Source organism: Eleginops maclovinus, chromosome 15 (assembly GCF_036324505.1).
Source record: "Eleginops maclovinus isolate JMC-PN-2008 ecotype Puerto Natales chromosome 15, JC_Emac_rtc_rv5, whole genome shotgun sequence".
Classification (NCBI taxonomy): domain Eukaryota; kingdom Metazoa; phylum Chordata; class Actinopteri; order Perciformes; family Eleginopidae; genus Eleginops; species Eleginops maclovinus.
Window position 1 is genome coordinate 262,501 of NC_086363.1, and position 19,154 is coordinate 281,654.

The window sequence follows — 19,154 nt, forward strand, 5'->3', positions numbered from 1 at the left end:
TTTGTGTGTAGTTTTGTACTTTTACGTGTTCTTGTAGTTTTGCATGTACTTTTAAGTAAGTTTGAATTGTTTAATTAAGTAGTTCTTTACGTCTGTAGTCATTTGACGTCGATCCGTCGTGAGTTTGTTTGTGTTTGTTTGAAATGCTTCAGAAGTGATGGGTGTACCCCTGCAGTCAGTTTGCCCCCATGTAAAGTAACACAAGGTTGGTGTGTGTGTGTGTGTGTGTGTGTGTGTGTGTGTGTGTGTGTGTGTGTGTGTAGTGGAAACCTGGACCAGCAGACAGCCAGAGGCAGCACGGCACTGCATTACTGCTGCCTGACCGACAACAGCGAGTGTCTGAAGCTGCTGCTGAGAGGGAAGGCCTCCGTGTCCATCAGTGAGAACACACACACACACACACACACACACACACACACACACACACACACACACACACACACACACACACACATATGAGTCGGTTTAAAGAACAGACTCAGAATAGAGGGCAGTGAACTTTATGCTTCAACCTCACACAGTGTAAGCACTGAGCATGTTCCCTTCACATCGAGTCAGCAGAATATATGTCTTTGTGTCGCAGCAAACGAGGCCGGAGAGACTCCGCTGGACATCGCCAAACGCCTTCGACACGCCGAGTGTGAAGAGCAGGTCTGAACTCTGTATACCCGTATGAAAGAAACCTCGTTGTAAAGTCCTGAATGTCTTTAAAAGCGTTTCTGTGTTGCAGCTGAATCAGGCGCAGACGGGGAAATTCAACGTGCACGTTCACGTCGAGTACGAGTGGCGTCTGCAGAATGAAGACATGGACGAGAGCGAAGATGAGATGGAGGACAAGGTCAGAGCTTTAACCCGAAACATCCTGAGCTGAAGCCAAAGGGTTTTCATCGTGTTTTTATCCTGATGTGAGGTCTGAGGTCAAGCTGAAAAGACTTTAACATTTGGTCCTACCACATAAACACGTGAGAAAAATCCCACACAGAAGGGCGGACCAGAGTCTGAATGAGACGACTAAACGTCATTACGCCCAACATTGGCCGCCTTTAGCTAAGCGGTGGAGACGTGAAGTCATGTGACCGTGCTGTAGTTCCTTTATAGCCCAACATTAGCCTCCTTTAGCTTAGCGGTGGAGACGTGAAGTCATGTGACCGTGCTGTAGTTCCTTTATAGCCCAACATTGGCCGCCTTTAGCTTAGCGGTGGAGACGTGAAGTCATGTGACCGTGCTGTAGTTCCTTTATAGCCCAACATTGGCCGCCTTTAGCTTAGCGGTGGAGACGTGAAGTCATGTGACCGTGCTGTAGTTCCTTTATAGCCCAACATTAGCCTCCTTTAGCTTAGCGGTGGAGACGTGAAGTCATGTGACCGTGCTGTAGTTCCTTTATAGCCCAACATTAGCCTCCTTTAGCTTAGCGGTGGAGACGTGAAGTCATGTGACCGTGCTGTAGTTCCTCTATAGTCCAACATTAGCCTCCTTTAGCTTAGCGGTGGAGACGTGAAGTCATGTGATCGTGCTGTAGTTCCTTTATAGCCCAACATTAGCCTCCTTTAGCTTAGCGGTGGTGACGTGAAGTCATGTGACCGTGCTGTAGTTCCTTTATAGCCCAACATTAGCCTCCTTTAGCTTAGCGGTGGAGACGTGAAGTCATGTGACCGTGCTGTAGTTCCTTTATAGCCCAACATTAGCCTCCTTTAGCTTAGCGGTGGAGACGTGAAGTCATGTGACCGTGCTGTAGTTCCTTTATAGCCCAACATTAGCCTCCTTTAGCTTAGCGGTGGAGACGTGAAGTCATGTGACCGTGCTGTAGTTTCTTTATAGCCCAACATTAGCCTCCTTTAGCTTAGCGGTGGAGACGTGAAGTCATGTGACCGTGCTGTAGTTCCTTTATAGCCCAACATTAGCCTCCTTTAGCTTAGCGGTGGAGACGTGAAGTCATGTGACCGTGCTGTAGTTCCTTTATAGCCCAACATTAGCCTCCTTTAGCTTAGCGGTGGAGACGTGAAGTCATGTGACCGTGCTGTAGTTCCTTTATAGCGCTAGCTCTTTACTTCAGAAATCATACGTGGAGATTCTCCGGTTGAACTAAACGTTTGTTTGAATAATCGAATATCACACGGAGGAATCCCATTGGAAGGGAGATGCTGCCTTCAGATGTTCCACATTAAGTCACAGTAGTGGTGTTTGGTCACATGATTCCAGGAGTTCTGTACAGGAAGTTAAACGATGTGTTTCCTGCAGCCAATACCGACGCGCCGTGACGAGCGTCCCGTCAGCTGCTTCCTGCCGGGCGCTGTCCCCCCGCAGCCCAACATGGTGGCTCTGGCCCGGGAAAAACAGAGGCCTCAGGTTCCCAGCATGATGATCAACAACGAGACCTACGGCACCATGCTGGACCTCAACCTGCCCCCCCCGGGACCCCCACTGCCCCCCCGAGGCCCCAACAGAGGTCAGACAGTGACCCGAAACAGAGCGATAAGATGTGATGCTGATGAGTAAAGAAATGTTATTGGTGTAGTGATTATCATCAGCAGGTAATCGTGGGGTTGGTTTTGGAGGTAACGGAAGAAACCGATCCCACCTGTTTCATAATTATTGATCATTGAAGTGTTCAGAATAATATATCTGATATATATACACTGCACCAGAGTGTAGGAATACTCTGTCTCAGTAATAGTAGAAGTACTCAGGCCTTGTACTTGAGTAAAGTAGAAGTACTCAGGTCTTGTACTTGAGTAAAGTAGAAGTACTCAGATCTTGTACTTGAGTAAAGTAGAAGTACTCAGGTCTTGTACTTGAGTAAAGTAGAAGTACTCAGATCTTATACTTGAGTAAAGTAGAAGTACTCAGATCTTGTACTTGAGTAAAGTAGAAGTACTCAGATCTTGTTCTTGAGTAAAGTAGAAGTACTCAGGTCTTGTACTTGACTAAGTAGAAGTACTCAGATCTTGTACTTGAGTAAAGTAGAAGTACTCAGGTCTTGTACTTGAGTAAAGTAGAAGTACTCAGGTCTTGTTCTTGAGTAAAGTAGAAGTACTCAGATCTTGTACTTGAGTAAAGTAGAAGTACTCAGGTCTTGTACTTGAGTAAAGTAGAAGTACTCAGATCTTGTATTTGAGTAAAGTAGAAGTACTCAGGTCTTGTACTTGACTAAGTAGAAGTACTCAGATCTTGTACTTGAGTAAAGTAGAAGTACTCAGGTCTTGTACTTGAGTAAAGTAGAAGTACTCAGGTCTTGTACTTGAGTAAAGTAGAAGTACTCAGATCTTGTACTTGAGTAAAGTAGAAGTACTCAGGTCTTGTACTTGAGTAAAGTAGAAGTACTCAGGTCTTGTACTTGAGTAAAGTAGAAGTACTCAGATCTTGTACTTGAGTAAAGTAGAAGTACTCAGGTCTTGTACTTGAGTAAAGTAGAAGTACTCAGGTCTTGTACTTGAGTAAAGTAGAAGTACTCAGGTCTTGTACTTGAGTAAAGTAGAAGTACTCAGGTCTTGTTCTTGAGTAAAGTAGAAGTACTCAGATCTTGTACTTGAGTAAAGTAGAAGTACTCAGGTCTTGTACTTGAGTAAAGTAGAAGTACTCAGGTCTTGTACTTGAGTAAAGTAGAAGTACTCAGGTCTTGTACTTGAGTAAAGTAGAAGTACTCAGGTCTTGTACTGAGTAAAGTAGAAGTACCAGAGTGTAGGAATACTCTGTCACAGTGAAAGTATTCTAAATGTTCCTCCAGTGAAAGTAGAAAGTACTCTCCTCTAAATGTACTTAAAGTAGCGACAGTAAAAGTAGTCATTGTCTGATTGGTCCATTTCAGAATAATATCTCTGATATGTTTTATAATGATTGATCATTAAAGTGTTCTCAGAGCTGGTAAAGGTGCAGCTAGTTTGAATGCTTTGTATACTGCAGGGTAGCTGCTGGATTTACTGCAGGGGAACTACAGTCTGATTGAAGGGGTATATTTACCTTCAGTAATCCAGATCTGTAAATAACTACAGGTGTAAAATAAAGGGAGTGCAGTAAAAGTACACAGTAGCATAACATTTAAATACTCAGGTTTAGTACAAGTACTTCTAAAGTAGAAGACACACGTAGTCTTCTCTTGTCTCGCAGCGTGCGGACACGGTAAACCAGCCCCTATGGAGACTGTGGGGAGACAGCGGTCCTCCTCCGACCCCCCCAACCCTCAGGCCCCCGAGAGGAACTCCTCCATGTACGGTGAGTCTGTCAGTCACTTCCTGTCTCCACAATAAAAGCCCGCCGTTTGAATCACTTTTAATCTCCACGTCCCCCTCCCTCAGTGCTCCCGGCGGCTCCCCCCCCTCCAGGGAACAGGAGGTCCAGCATGTTGGAGACCAAGACCCTGTCGGCCAGGAACACCCCCCTCCCCCCTCTGCCCCCCCCACCGGCTGCAGGACTCCCACCCCCGCCTCCCCCCCCCCCAATTCCATCGCCCCCTCACTACAAGGCACCGCCCCTCCCCCCACCCGTCCCCCTCCATAAGACCAGCAGACCTCCTGGACCCAGATCCGCTCCCGGGTACGTAGTCCTCTTCTAAAGCTCCCGGTATATGTTGTTGTTGTTGTTGTTGTTGTTGTTGTTGTTGTTGTTGTTGTTGTTGTCTATGTGGAGATAAGCCCCGCCTCCTCGCCAGCACATCCAGTTTAAATGACACGAGTACTGTGATCCGCCTCCGTCTGATTTCAGATCAGTGACATGTCCTCTGCAGAGACCTCCTCTCAGGACTCCATCCGTGGAGAAACAAGGTACACACACACACACACAGAAACACACACACACACACACACACACACAGAAACACATACACACACACACAGAAACACACACACACACACACACACACACACACACAGAAACACACACACACACACACACACACAGAAACACACACACACACACAGAAACACACACACACACACACACACAGAAACACACACACACACACACACACACACACACAGAAACACACACACACACACACACACACACACACACACACACACACAGAAACACACACACACACACACACACAGAAACACACACACACACACAGAAACACACACACACACACACACACACACACACACACAGAAACACACACACACACACACACACACACACACACACACACACACACACACACACACAGAAACACACACACACACAGAAACACACACACACACACACACACACACACACACACACACACAGAAACACACACACACATACACACACACACACACACACAGAAACACACACACACACACACACACACACACACACACACACACACACACACACACACACACACACACAGTTGTGAGTTTCTAAAGATATTGAAGTCATTTGTTGTTGTTTATTTGTCTCTTTAGCGTCGCAGCCCAAATCCCCCCAAGGTCCTCCAACTCCTAAACCCAGGAGCACTTTCTCCGTAAGTCCTTGAACACAACAGACGTGTGTGTGAAGGCACAGATCATTCACACACCCATCTGATGCTGTGGGTCAGTGCCGGGTCAGAGACATCAAATACCAGAGACCTGATACTGGAGTCCATCTTCAAAACCAGTCCAGTGACCTCCAGGAGTCCTGTCTGCTCTCTGAGCTCACTTTAATCTCATTGCAGTTCCTGTTGGTTTGTTCATATCGGATTTAAAGACTCAGTTTGTGTGTTCAGCCTCTGGAGTTAGATCTGTGTCTGCGGTTAGTGCTCTTCATCTCTGCGCAGTGCTCAGGATCTCTGTGGATACTGTCTTCATTTTGTGTGTGTGTGTGTGTGTGTGTGTGTGTGTGTGTGTGTGTGTGTGTGTGTGTGTGTGTGTGTGTGTGTAGAAGCAGAAGCCTAAGAGAGTAAAGGCGATCTACAAATGTTTGGCCGATAACGTGGACGAGCTGACGTTCAGCGAGGGGGAGGTGATCGTGGTGGAGGGGGAGGAGGACAGCGAGTGGTGGGTAAGTGACAGCCTCCCCCCCCAAACAGGAAGTACATCAAGTATAGATGACAGAAACCTATCCGGTACTTTCCCTCCACACAAGGCCCTGCCCCTTTTTGGGTGGAAACCTGTGCTGTCATTTGACAGAAAAAAAGATTCCGTTTTTTTTTTTCGGTTTATTTTTTCTAAATCATCAAATTTTTACCCAAATTCAGACTTTTTTTTCAAAGAAATCTGAATCTAAATATCGTCTTTTAAAAATGTCCCCCCGTCTTCTCCTTGTCCTAACTCCTTCTTCACGTGGCTCTAATCACCTTCTTTTAAAAGCTCACACTTTTGGTTTCCTTTTGAACTTCTTTTCAGAATTTGGTTCCAAATTTAGACTTTTTCAAAATTGTCGACTTTCAAAAAAATCTGACAAAATATGAACCCTGGGCCCCCCCTCAAGAGTAACTAAAGCTGAAGTAGAGTTGGAAGGCCTTTTTATCAGAGTCCAGTCCTATCGACAGTCATCACCGTTCATTGGAAAGCTGGGAGTCTGCTCTTCCTGACGCATGTCGCTCTAAGTGTGTTGTGATCTTGAAAGAGCATTTGTGTAACTTGTGCTTTCAGTCTGGTTACGTGGAGGCAGACCCGACGAGGCGAGGAGTGTTTCCTGTCACCTTCGTTCACTTCATCACGGAGTGATCGGGAGAGATCTCACCTGGAGACACGGACACAAATGATACAGCATTACGGAGACACATGATACAGCATTACGGAGACACATGAGTCAGCATTACGGAGACACATGAGTCAGCATTACGGAGACACATAAGTCAGCATTACGGAGACACATGAGTCAGCATTACAGAGACACATGAGTCAGCATTATGAGTCCTAAACCCTGACATGAGTCAGCATTATGAGTCCTGAATCCTGACATGAGTCAGCATTATGAGTCCTGAACCCTGACATGAGTCAGCATTATGAGTCTTGAACCCTGACATGAGTCAGCATTATGAGTCCTGAACCCTGACATGAGTCAGCATTATGAGTCCTAAACCCTGACATGAGTCAGCATTATGAGTCCTGAACCCTGACATGAGTCAGCATTATGAGTCCTGAACCCTGACATGAGTCAGCATTATGAGTCCTAAACCCTGACATGAGTCAGCATTATGAGTCCTGAACCCTGACATGAGTCAGCATTATGAGTCCTGAACCCTGACATGAGTCAGCATTATGAGTCCTGAACCCTGACATGAGTCAGCATTGAGACCTATTTTAAGAAACCTAAAGTCCATTTTAAAAACCTTAAATATTTTAGGAAATGAATCAAAAGCTATAACGATGGTTCATTATCAGCTCATTAACTTTAGGACTAAGCTGTTAAAACTATTGCATAGTTTATAAAAAACATCATATTTTATAAACTATGCAATTTATGAAAGATGATGTTTTGTAAAGCATCCTGAGCCGTAAAATGAATATAGTAAATAATTCCCTCTGAGCTGCAGTGCGGAAGGGAAGGACCACAGACTCTCAGGACTAACTGCAACAGGAAACTGAAGCAGTTTCTATTAATGCTTTGTTCCAGAACTTTATTTTAAATTCTCGTTCAGCTTGCAGAAGTTTCCCAGAGTTAACAGAAGGGCGACTTTGTGTAGGATGATGAGAAATACCCTCGAGCTTTCTGTAAAATGAGCCAGCAGGTATCTGGAGGCTAACGCTAGCTTCCCTCATGGGAAACAGTTGCTGCTCACTGCTGCTTGTTTCAGCTTTTCCTCCGTCCAACATCTCCTGCTTACTTCATCAGATCTTATTCTGATGCTCTTTGGTAACTACAGTTATCTGTGCAGTAGAAGAGTTTGTAGTATTCAAATGGTTGAAAAACCACTTCCTGTCCGTCTCCTGATTAGACCAAAAAGACTTCCTCCCATTGACTTACATTGCGAAGCTTCTCCGGTCCAGAAAAGGCTCCCATGTGTTTTCTGTGTCTTCCTGTTCACATGTCTCTGTTCATGATGTGTTGGCTGAACTGTTTATGAGAGGGGTTAAATGATTTTGTTTTTTAACGTACAGTGGAATTAAAAACTCCTGAAATGACTCCTTGTGTCTTTTTTATGAGCCGTCTGCGTTTACTGACAAACGTTAGTTTTCCCTTTCCAGTTTCTCAATTTTCATGCTATAGAAGTTAATAGAAAATAGCCAGAAGCACAAAGCAGATGTTCATAAGAGCAGGAATGTAAACGTAAATATGAATGATGTAAATGCTGGGATGCAAACCCGATCAGAAGCAAGAAGAGAAATAAAATAACACAAATGTATAAAATCAGAGAGAAGTGAAACAGCTCTAATTTATCAGAATCAGAAATACTTCATTTACCCAAACTGGGATTTTTTGCAGCAGCAGCCACATAACAAATAATTAGAACTAAAAATAAAAATGAGAAACACACAAATATACAAATGAGGCAACTTTAAAAGTATTATGTGCATTTGATTACAAAATAATGAATGTATTTATTATTTGGCTGCTGGGGATGTAAAAATACTTCTCAACGTTAGTCCAGTTTGTGGATACCAGGAAGTGTCCATCGAGGCCCATCTGGGAATGTGTGTGGTGGCCAAACGGTGGTACTGCAGCATACGTGACGTCATTCCGTTCCAAAAAGACTTCCCCCCCCCCCCATTGACCCACACTGGGAAAGAGACGTCTGTGAATCAGCGTTTAATCCCAGTATGACGGTTTTATGTCCCTTATGTAAATCATGAGGGTTTAAAAGCTCCTAAAATGCTCTCAAAGCTGAATCCAGATGTATGTCCCAAAAAAACTGAAACCTTTCCAAAATGTTGAACATTTCAGAATATTTTGAACTAAAAAGTTGAAATATTAAAAACAAAATATTTGAGGTCGAAGTTAAAACATTAAAATGAAGATTTGGAGAATTTGGAACTTATTTTGAAAAAAAGGTCAAATATAAAAAAGTGAATATTTTGTTAAAAGTTGAATAAAAACAGACAGAATGTCAAGGTTTGAAATATGTTGCATCAAAGCTAGATATCTATATGTTTAAGCTGGACATTTTTTAATATTCGGAACACTTTGAAAACAAAGTTGAAATCATTTTAAAAAAGATGGAATATATTTTTAAAGGAATATTTTGAAGATGCATTCTCTCTCTCTCCGCTCATCTGCCAGAGTTCACTTTCTTTTCTCTTCAACGTTATTGAATACTTATTACAGAACATCAGAAAAAGCCCCAAAACATTAGTGTTCATTACATTAGTTAAAAACTGAGGGCATCATGGAGAGAAAACACAACAAGTGGGTTTTAGTCCGGCCTCTCTTCACGCAGCCATGACGCAATCACGCAGACCTTCCCGCAGCCGTGACGCAATCACGCAGACCTTCCTGCAGCCATGACGCAATCACGCAGAGCTCCGTCGATGCAGGAGGGGGCGCGGCCTCTCTACATGGCAGCAATGGGGGGAACCAGAGTTACAGCCTGCTGTTCCGCACGGAGGGGTTTCTGCAGGGGACGGTAGTGACGCAGTAGCCTTACTTTTGGAACCGCGCGCTGCAGACAAAAACAAACTCTTTATTCAAAGTTCAAATTGAAGAGTTTCATTTGTTTAAATTACTGGAAAATTATCCGTTTTTCTGGAGTAAAAATGGCGACGAAGCGTAAATGTGATGTGACGGTTCCTGCAGAGGAGAGCGACCAGCTGCTGATCCGTCCTCTGTGAGTCTAATGTACCGGCTTTACTATCTTTAAAACGGTATACATATACACATAACACATACACACACAATACACATACAACACATAACACTACACATACAACACATAACACTACACATACAACACACAATACACATACAACAAATAACACTACACATACAACACACAATACACATACAACACATAACACTACACATACAACACACAATACACATACAACACATAACACTACACATACAACACACAATACACATACAACACATCCAACACACACTACACATATACACATACAACACATCCAACACACACTACACATACAACACACAATACACATATACACATAACACTACACATACAACACACAATACACATACAACACATACAACACATACAACACATCCAACACACACTACACACAATACACATACAACACATACTACACATACAACACACAATACACATACAACACATACAACACATACAACACATCCAACACACACTACACACAATACACATACAACACATACAACACACACTACACATATACACATACAACACATAACAATACACATACAACACATCCAACACACACTACACATACAACACACAATACACATACAACACATAACACTACACATACAACACATACAACACACAATACACATACAACACATAACACTACACATAACACTACACATACAACACATAACAATACACATACAACAAATAACACTACACATACAACACATACAACAAATAACACTACACATACAACACACAATACACACACTACACACAATACACATACAACACATACTACACATACTACACATACTACACATACTACACATACAACACATACTACACATAACACTACACATACAACACATAACACTACACATACAACACACAATACACATACAACAAATAACACTACACATACAACACATCCAACACACAATACACATACAACACATACAACACATACTACACATACAACACATACTACACATACTACACATACTACACATAACACTACACATACAACACATACAACACATACTACACATACTACACATACAACACATACTACACATACAACACATACAACACATACAACACACACTACACAGACAACACATACAACACATACAACACATACAACACATCCAACACACACTACACATCCAACACACACTACACATCCAACACATACAACACATACTACACATACAACACATACAACACATCCAACACATACAACACATACTACACATACTACACATACAACACATACAACACATACTACACATACAACACATACAACACATCCAACACACACTACACATCCAACACACACTACACATCCAACACATACAACACATACTACACATACAACACATACAACACATCCAACACATACAACACATACTACACATACTACACATACAACACATACAACACATACTACACATACAACACATACAACACATACTACACATCCAACACACACAACACACACTACACACACTACACATACAACACATACAACACATACTACACATACTACACATACAACACATACAACACATACTACACATACAACACTTACAACACATACTACACATACTACACACACTACACATACAACACATACAACACATACTACACATACAACACATACAACACATACTACACATACAACACATCCAACACACACAACACACACTACACACACTACACATACAACACATACAACACATACAACACATACTACACATACTACACATACAACACATACAACACATACAACACATACAACACATACTACACATACAACACATACAACACATACTACACATACAACACATACAACACATACTACACATACAACACATCCAACACACACAACACACACTACACACACTACACATACAACACATACTACACATACTACACATACAACACATACAACACATACAACACATACAACACATACAACACATACTACACATACAACACATCCAACACACACAACACACACTACACACACTACACATACAACACATACAACACATACAACACATACAACACACACAACACACACTACACACACTACACATACAACACATACTACTACACATACAACACATACAACACATACAACACATACAACACATACAACACATACTACACATACTACACATACAACACATACAACACATACAACACATACTACACATACAACACATACAACACATACAACACATACAACACATACAACACATACTACACAGAGAGAGAGATTCAATCCCCACTGCAGTCAGCATGATGTGTGTAAGTAAGATGTAATGTGTGTGTGTGTGTGTGCAGAGGAGCAGGACAGGAAGTGGGACGGTCCTGCATCATCTTGGAATTCAAGGGACGTAAGATTATGGTATGTTTCGAGATAAAGACAGATTATACGCATGCTCTGTGCAGCGTTTGGACTCACACTGGTGTGTGTGTGTGTGTGTGTGTGTGTGTGTGTGTGTGTGTGTGTGTGTGTGTGTGTGTGTTTCAGCTGGACTGTGGGATCCACCCCGGTCTGGAGGGGATGGATGCTCTGCCGTACATCGACCTGATCGACCCGGCTGAGATCGACCTGCTGCTCATCAGCCAGTGAGTCCAGGAGCAACCATCTGACACACACACTCACACACTGTAGCAGATGTGCCAGGTTTATTGTTACTTGCACCCCCCCCCCCCCCCCCCCAGCTTCCACCTGGACCACTGCGGCGCTCTGCCCTGGTTCCTGCAGAAAACCAGCTTCAAAGGACGCACCTTCATGACTCACGCAACCAAAGCCATCTACCGCTGGCTGCTGTCCGACTACGTCAAAGTCAGGTGAGCCCCCCCCCCCCCCCCCCCCCCCACACACACACACACCAGGCGAATGCTGTATTCTGATTGGTCAATTGGGAGATGTCCAGCTTCAGGGTTTCAGGTGCTGGGGCTCCGAGAGGGGCTCCTGCACCTCGCTTAGTAGAGTCGCTGCCTGACTGTCCTCTAGAACCAGTCTGTCCACTTTCCTCTGGCCCACAGAGAACTGGACCAGTCTCTGTGGACCCTAGAGATGGTGGTGGGTGAAAATCCCAGTAGATCAGCAGCTGAGATCTGAGGCTCTGAGCCCCCCCAGCTCCTCTTCACCATGTGTCTGCATGCATTGAGCTGCTGCCCTGTGATTGGCTCATTGGATATCTGCATTAACAAACAGGTGTATGAAACACGGTATTTCTGAGGGACCAACATAATGGTGTTTCAAGTGTTAGACTTCCTTTCATGGAACGTGATTGGTCCTCCTGTTATCGAGGATTAACCTCTGACCAATCAGAATCGAGTATTCAACAAGCCGTGTCCAAACATATTTCGGTTTGTATGAAAGATCAAACGAAACGTTTTTTCAGAGCTTCGCATATCTAAAGTTCTGTTGTTGCACCTGCACAGCAACATCTCTGCAGACGACATGCTGTACACGGAGACGGACCTGGAGGAGAGCATGGAGAAGATCGAGACCATCAACTTCCACGAGGTGAAGGAGGTCGCCGGGATCAAGTTCTGGTGCTACCACGCTGGACACGTGCTGGGGGCCGCCATGTTCATGATCGAGATCGCAGGCGTCAAGGTTACCCACAATCCTCTTCTCCAACACAACCAACACTGCTCACACACACACACACACACACTCACTCACGTATCAATTATGTTAGTAACGACTTATTATTAACGTGTGTGTGTGTGTGTGTGTGTGTGTGTGTGTGTGTGTGTGTGTGTGTGTGTGTGTGTGTGTGTGTGTGTGTGTGTGTGTGTGTGTGTGTGTGTGTGTGTGTGTGTGTGTGTGTGTGTGTGTGTGTGTGTGTGTGTGTGTGTGTGTGTGTGTGTGTGTGTGTGTGTGTGTGTGTGTGTGTGTGTAGTTGCTGTACACAGGAGATTTCTCTCGTCAGGAGGACAGACATCTGATGGCCGCTGAGATCCCAAGCGTCAAACCCGACATCCTGATCACGGTGAGAGTGTGTGTGTGTGGTCCCAGGCTCCTCCAGCAGGGCAGCATGGTATAAAGGACAGGAGATTATATTGATTATTAATCTGATCGTTGTCGGTCCTCCAGGAGTCGACCTATGGGACTCACATCCACGAGAAGAGAGAGGAGCGCGAGTCTCGCTTCTGCAACACGGTGCAGGACATCGTGAACCGGGAGGGCCGCTGCCTGATCCCCGTCTTCGCCCTGGGCCGAGCCCAGGAGTTGCTGCTCATCCTGGGTGAGGAGCCGCTCAGGGTCCAAGATCCTGAGTCCTGAGGCCGCTCAGAGAACGGTTATGGATGTACAGTCTGTGTTTGTGTCTGTAGCATTGTTGTTGTTGGTGGAGGTGGAGGTGGTGGTGGTGGTGGTATCTACATGGAAATAAGCCCCGCCTCCTCTCCAGGGCTTGTAGTTTGAGTGACGCGAGGAAACTCCAATGCTGCCGCGGTCGAATTGTATACACAGGGTGCTCTAGTACTCCTGCTCTCGGGTATTTCCAATACACGATCTGAGTGCTGGTTGTTGTGTTGTCGCTGAGCGCACTTTGTTTGTGTTTATCAGATGAGTACTGGCAGAACCACCCAGAGCTGCACGACATCCCCATCTACTACGCCTCCTCTCTGGCCAGGAAGTGCATGGCGGTGTACCAGACCTACATCAACGCCATGAACGACAAAATCCGCAAGGCCATCAACATCAACAACCCCTTCGTCTTCAAGCACATCAGCAACCTCAAGGTCAGGACCCAGAGGCCCGGCGTCCCTCAAAGGACCCCCAGTCTTCTGATGGAAATGTAGAGTAGGGGTCTCCAGCTCAGAGACACTGCTGGAGGCTAACCTGCAGATGTTGGGACATTTATACAGTTAGCATCAGTTAGCACTAATTAGCATATGCAGACAATAGCTTGAATGTTTTGGCAGATTTGGACAGTTCTGGAGTGGGTTGGGGGTTACTGAGTCCATTTCTGACATGTTCAGCATCAGAAATGACCCTGAAACGTAAAAATCGGGCCCAGAGTTTGAATATGGCCTCTTCCTGCTTGAAACTGCAATGTTTAATCCTGAAAATGTCAGAATGGACCACGGGTTTGGAAACCCGTGCATTAAAGCCACAGTCTCGATCCCCGGCCGTCTCCTGATGACGATGATATGAATATTTGTGATTCAGAGCATGGACCACTTTGATGACATCGGGCCCAGCGTGGTGATGGCGTCCCCCGGGATGATGCAGAGTGGTTTGTCCCGAGAGCTGTTCGAGAGCTGGTGCACAGACAAGAGGAACGGCGTCATCATCGCCGGGTACTGCGTGGAGGGGACGCTCGCCAAGGTAACGCCTCGGGCACAGCTTATCACGGGGTGTAAAGTAACCAAGTGTTTACTCAAGTATTCTTTACAGGTACTGTACTTTTACTCCACTACATGTATTTAACACCTTTAGTTGCTAGGCAGATCTGGATTACTGATGGTAAATATAACCCCTTAAATCAGACTGTAGTTCCCCTGCACCTGAGAACACTTTAATGATCGATCATTATGACAAACTTGAGAGATCCCCCCCCCGGCCGGTCTGTACTGAGTGCTGTTTCTGTGCCTCAGCACATCATGACGGAGCCCGATGAGATCTGCACCATGTCGGGTCAGAAGCTCCCCCTGAAGATGTCCGTCGACTACATCTCCTTCTCCGCCCACACCGACTACCAGCAGACCAGCGAGTTCATCCGAGCTCTCAAACCCCCACACGTGGTACACACACACACACACACACACTCGCTCTCTTAACATTAAGCATGTCAAAGTGATGCTAGCTGGTATGTAAACAACTCATGCTACATGAGCATTTAGCTCAATACATCAAAATGTAAAAAAGGATCAATGATTAGAACATTAAACATGCTAACTGTGCTAATGTAAATGTAGCATGCTAACTGTGCTAATGTAAATGTAGCATGCTAACTGTGCTAATGTAAATGCAGCATGCTAACTGTGCTAATGTAAATGTAGCATGCTAACTGTGCTAATGTAAATGCAGCATGCTAACTGTACTAATGTAAATGTAGCATGCTAACTGTGCTAATGTAAATGCAGCATGCTAACTGTGCTAATGTAAATGTAGCATGCTAACTGTGCTAATGTAAATGTAGCATGCTAACTGTGCTAATGTAAATGTAGCATGCTAACTGTGCTAATGTAAATGTAGCATGCTAACTGTGCTAATGTAAATGCAGCATGCTAACTGTGCTAATGTAAATGTAGCATGCTAACTGTGCTAATGTAAATGTAGCATGCTAACTGTGCTAATGTAAACTTAGCATGCTAACTGTGCTAATGTAAAATTTGCATGCTAACATTAGCGTTAAGCCAGAGGGAGTTTCAGTTCTGCTTCGTTTGCAGATCCTGGTCCACGGCGAGCAGAATGAGATGGCCCGTCTGAAGGCGGCGCTAATCCGCGAGTACGAGGACAACGACGAGGTGGATATCGAAGTCCACAACCCGAGGAACACGGAGGCCGTCACGCTCAACTTTAGAGGAGAGAAGCTGGCCAAGGTCAGCCAGTCACTGGTGTTCAGCCGCCACACTCACCATCAGGGGGTCCAAACTACGGTTCCTAACGGCCCCCTTTATTCTGATCGCTTCTGTTGCTCTGCAGGTGATGGGCTCTCTGACAGACAGGAAGTGTGTTCAGGGTCAGAGGGTGTCCGGGATCCTCGTCAAGAGGAACTTCAACTATCACATCGTGACGCCCTCCGACCTCTCCAGTCAGTATACCTTCAGGCACACAGACGCTCAGTCAGTGAACGCCTGAGGAGGGTCATATTTACCCTCAACAGGAAGAGTTTTCTTATTGTTAAAAAGAATCTGAATGCTGAAAACCAGAGGTTTGATCGTGTAATAGATGGTAGTTAAATGATGCTTTATATTGAATTATTAACTCTTATTTTACATTTTTAGCAAATAAATGATATTTGTTTTTATGGTTATTTTCTGAGGCGACATTTGAGATGTTTTTCTTCTGTGCTGCGTCCCTGAGCACATCCCTGTGTTGTGTTCAGGTGCTGTGGTTATTCTCAGTGTTTGTCTCTCTGTTCAGACTACACAGATCTGTGTATGAGCACCGTGACGCAGACTCAGGCCATCCCGTACACCGGACCCATCTCCCTGCTGGTCAGCCAGCTGCGCTGCCTCGCAGGTCATTATGTGTTATTAATGTTATCTGTTTTATTGTTAAATAAGCGTGGGCTAAATGAAACGTATTCCCTGTGTTTGTGGAGGGTTTTAAAGGTTATGTTTGTGCAGGTGACGTGGAGCAGGTGGAGGGCGCAGAGAAGATCACCGTCAGGGTCTTTAAGAGCATCACGCTGGTGCACGAGGCCGGCATGGTGCTGCTGGAGGTCGGGACCCTCTTCAAAATATCTGAACATAATCCAGATTTCTACCAGATAATATTTAAATATCATTACATTATTTTAATGAGTGATTTACTATCATTTAATAGTTATTTATGCCTGTATTGGACGACGGAGAAGATCGGTTCTCACATATTTAAATATGTATTGGATATTGTTGTTATTGATAATTATGTTCAATAATCACAATAATGTGTTTTAAGGCTTCAACACAAAGTAAACATGAAATGAAAATGCAACCAAACTGTAAGACAAAATAAAACCAATATTAAAAACAACACATCGGTTTTTAAATATGAATTGAAATGCTTTCCTCCTCAGTGGATCGCCAACCCGCTGAACGACATGTACGCCGACGCCGTCACTACGGTGGTCCTGGAGGTCCAATCCAACCCCAACGCCCAGAAATGTGAGCAAACACACATCTGTCAATCAAACACACATCTGTCAATCAAACACACATCTGTCAATCATACACACATCTGTCAATCATACACACATCTGTCAATCAAACACACATCTGTCAATCAAACACACATCTGTCAATCATACACACATCTGTCAATCAAACACACATCTGTCAATCATACACACATCTGTCAATCAAACACACATCTGTCAATCAAACACACATCTGTCAATCAAACACATCTGTCAATCATACACACATCTGTCAATCATACACACATCTGTCAATCAAACACACATCTGTCAATCAAACACACACCTGTCAATCATACACACATCTGTCAATCAAACACACATCTGTCAATCAAACACACACCTGTCAATCATACACACATCTGTCAATCAAACACACATCTGTCAATCAAACACACATCTGTCAATCAAACACACATCTGTCAATCAAACACACACCTGTCAATCATACACACATCTGTCAATCAAACACACATCTGTCAATCAAACACACACCTGTCAATCATACACACACCTGTCAATCAAACACACATCTGTCAATCAAACACACACCTGTCAATCATACACACATCTGTCAATCAAACACACATCTGTCAATCAAACACACACCTGTCAATCATACACACATCTGTCAATCAAACACACATCTGTCAATCAAACACACACCTGTCAATCATACACACACCTGTCAATCAAACACACATCTGTCAATCAAACACACACCTGTCAATCATACACACACCTGTCAATCAAACTCACATCTGTCAATCAAACACACACCTGTCAATCATACACACACCTGTCAATCAAACACACATCTGTCAATCAAACACACACCTGTAACTCAAACACACACCTGTAAATGTTTCAGTCCTGGAGGGGAAGAAGGAAGCGTTCGACATGGATCTGTTTGTGGAGCGGCTGGAGCTCATGCTGCAGTGAGTCTCAGTGTACACCTTATTATTTTATTACTGTCTTTGAATATTTTACCCGAATATTCGGACCTTTTGTGCGAATGATAATATAACGCCTCTTTTGCATATTTAAACATAACCTGTCGGTGTGTGTAAATATCAGTAATGAAGTGTGTGTTGCAGCGACATGTTTGGAGACGACTGTGTGAACTTCAGAGACGGTAAAGACCTGAGTGTGACGGTGGACGGCGTCACGGCAACCATCGACCCGGAGACCCGAGTGAGTAGATCTGAGGTCCACAGAGAGAACACATATGACCACTTCCTGTCCCCATACAGGCGGCTGTACTGCTACTGAAAGCAGCGTATGTGAGCTGCACACAGACTGGAAGGAGTCCATGTGATGACAGTAATCCCTGATCTCTGCCTGCAGGCCGTGGTGTGTTTGGAGGACGAGACGCTGCGGGAGATGCTGGAGGTGTCCGTTCACCGCCTCCACGACGCACTCAGCCCCGCCTGCTCGTAAACCCGTGTTCACATTAACACCTCTTTTTAACAAAGACGGGCTCTTTGTTCGGAAACCGGTTCCAAAGGAATCCACCATGTTTTTCTACCAGCTATCTGTATATCAATAAACAGCCTTTCCTCTGGGCATAATGAAGGAGT

At 44.3% G+C, this 19,154-nt stretch overlaps 2 protein-coding genes across 4 annotated transcripts in view; both read left to right on the plus strand.

The window, feature by feature from the left end:
- asap2b (ArfGAP with SH3 domain, ankyrin repeat and PH domain 2b) overlaps positions 1 to 8,030 on the plus strand; it is a 25,345-nt gene extending 17,315 nt beyond the window's left edge. For all 3 annotated transcript variants that reach the window (XM_063901764.1, XM_063901762.1, XM_063901763.1), the window contains 10 exons: positions 264 to 379; positions 584 to 651; positions 731 to 838; positions 2,239 to 2,446; positions 4,105 to 4,209; positions 4,293 to 4,530; positions 4,699 to 4,757; positions 5,385 to 5,443; positions 5,842 to 5,961; positions 6,555 to 8,030. In XM_063901764.1, the coding sequence (XP_063757834.1) occupies positions 264 to 379; positions 584 to 651; positions 731 to 838; positions 2,239 to 2,446; positions 4,105 to 4,209; positions 4,293 to 4,530; positions 4,699 to 4,757; positions 5,385 to 5,443; positions 5,842 to 5,961; positions 6,555 to 6,629 (1,156 nt within the window). In that variant the 3' untranslated portion in view covers positions 6,630 to 8,030. The remainder of the gene's footprint in view (positions 1 to 263; positions 380 to 583; positions 652 to 730; positions 839 to 2,238; positions 2,447 to 4,104; positions 4,210 to 4,292; positions 4,531 to 4,698; positions 4,758 to 5,384; positions 5,444 to 5,841; positions 5,962 to 6,554) is intronic.
- Positions 8,031 to 9,396: 1,366 nt separating this feature from the next.
- cpsf3 (cleavage and polyadenylation specific factor 3) lies at positions 9,397 to 19,152 on the plus strand. Its single transcript, XM_063902006.1, has 18 exons — positions 9,397 to 9,670; positions 12,044 to 12,107; positions 12,234 to 12,331; positions 12,428 to 12,556; positions 13,157 to 13,334; positions 13,624 to 13,713; positions 13,818 to 13,968; positions 14,292 to 14,467; positions 14,898 to 15,056; positions 15,326 to 15,472; positions 16,121 to 16,273; positions 16,377 to 16,485; positions 16,818 to 16,916; positions 17,024 to 17,118; positions 17,455 to 17,542; positions 18,446 to 18,512; positions 18,672 to 18,768; positions 18,922 to 19,152. The coding sequence occupies exons 1-18, from the start codon at positions 9,600 to 9,602 to the stop codon at positions 19,012 to 19,014; spliced, it is 2,064 nt and encodes a 687-aa protein (XP_063758076.1). The 5' UTR covers positions 9,397 to 9,599; the 3' UTR covers positions 19,015 to 19,152.
- The last annotated feature ends 2 nt before the right edge of the window (positions 19,153 to 19,154 follow it).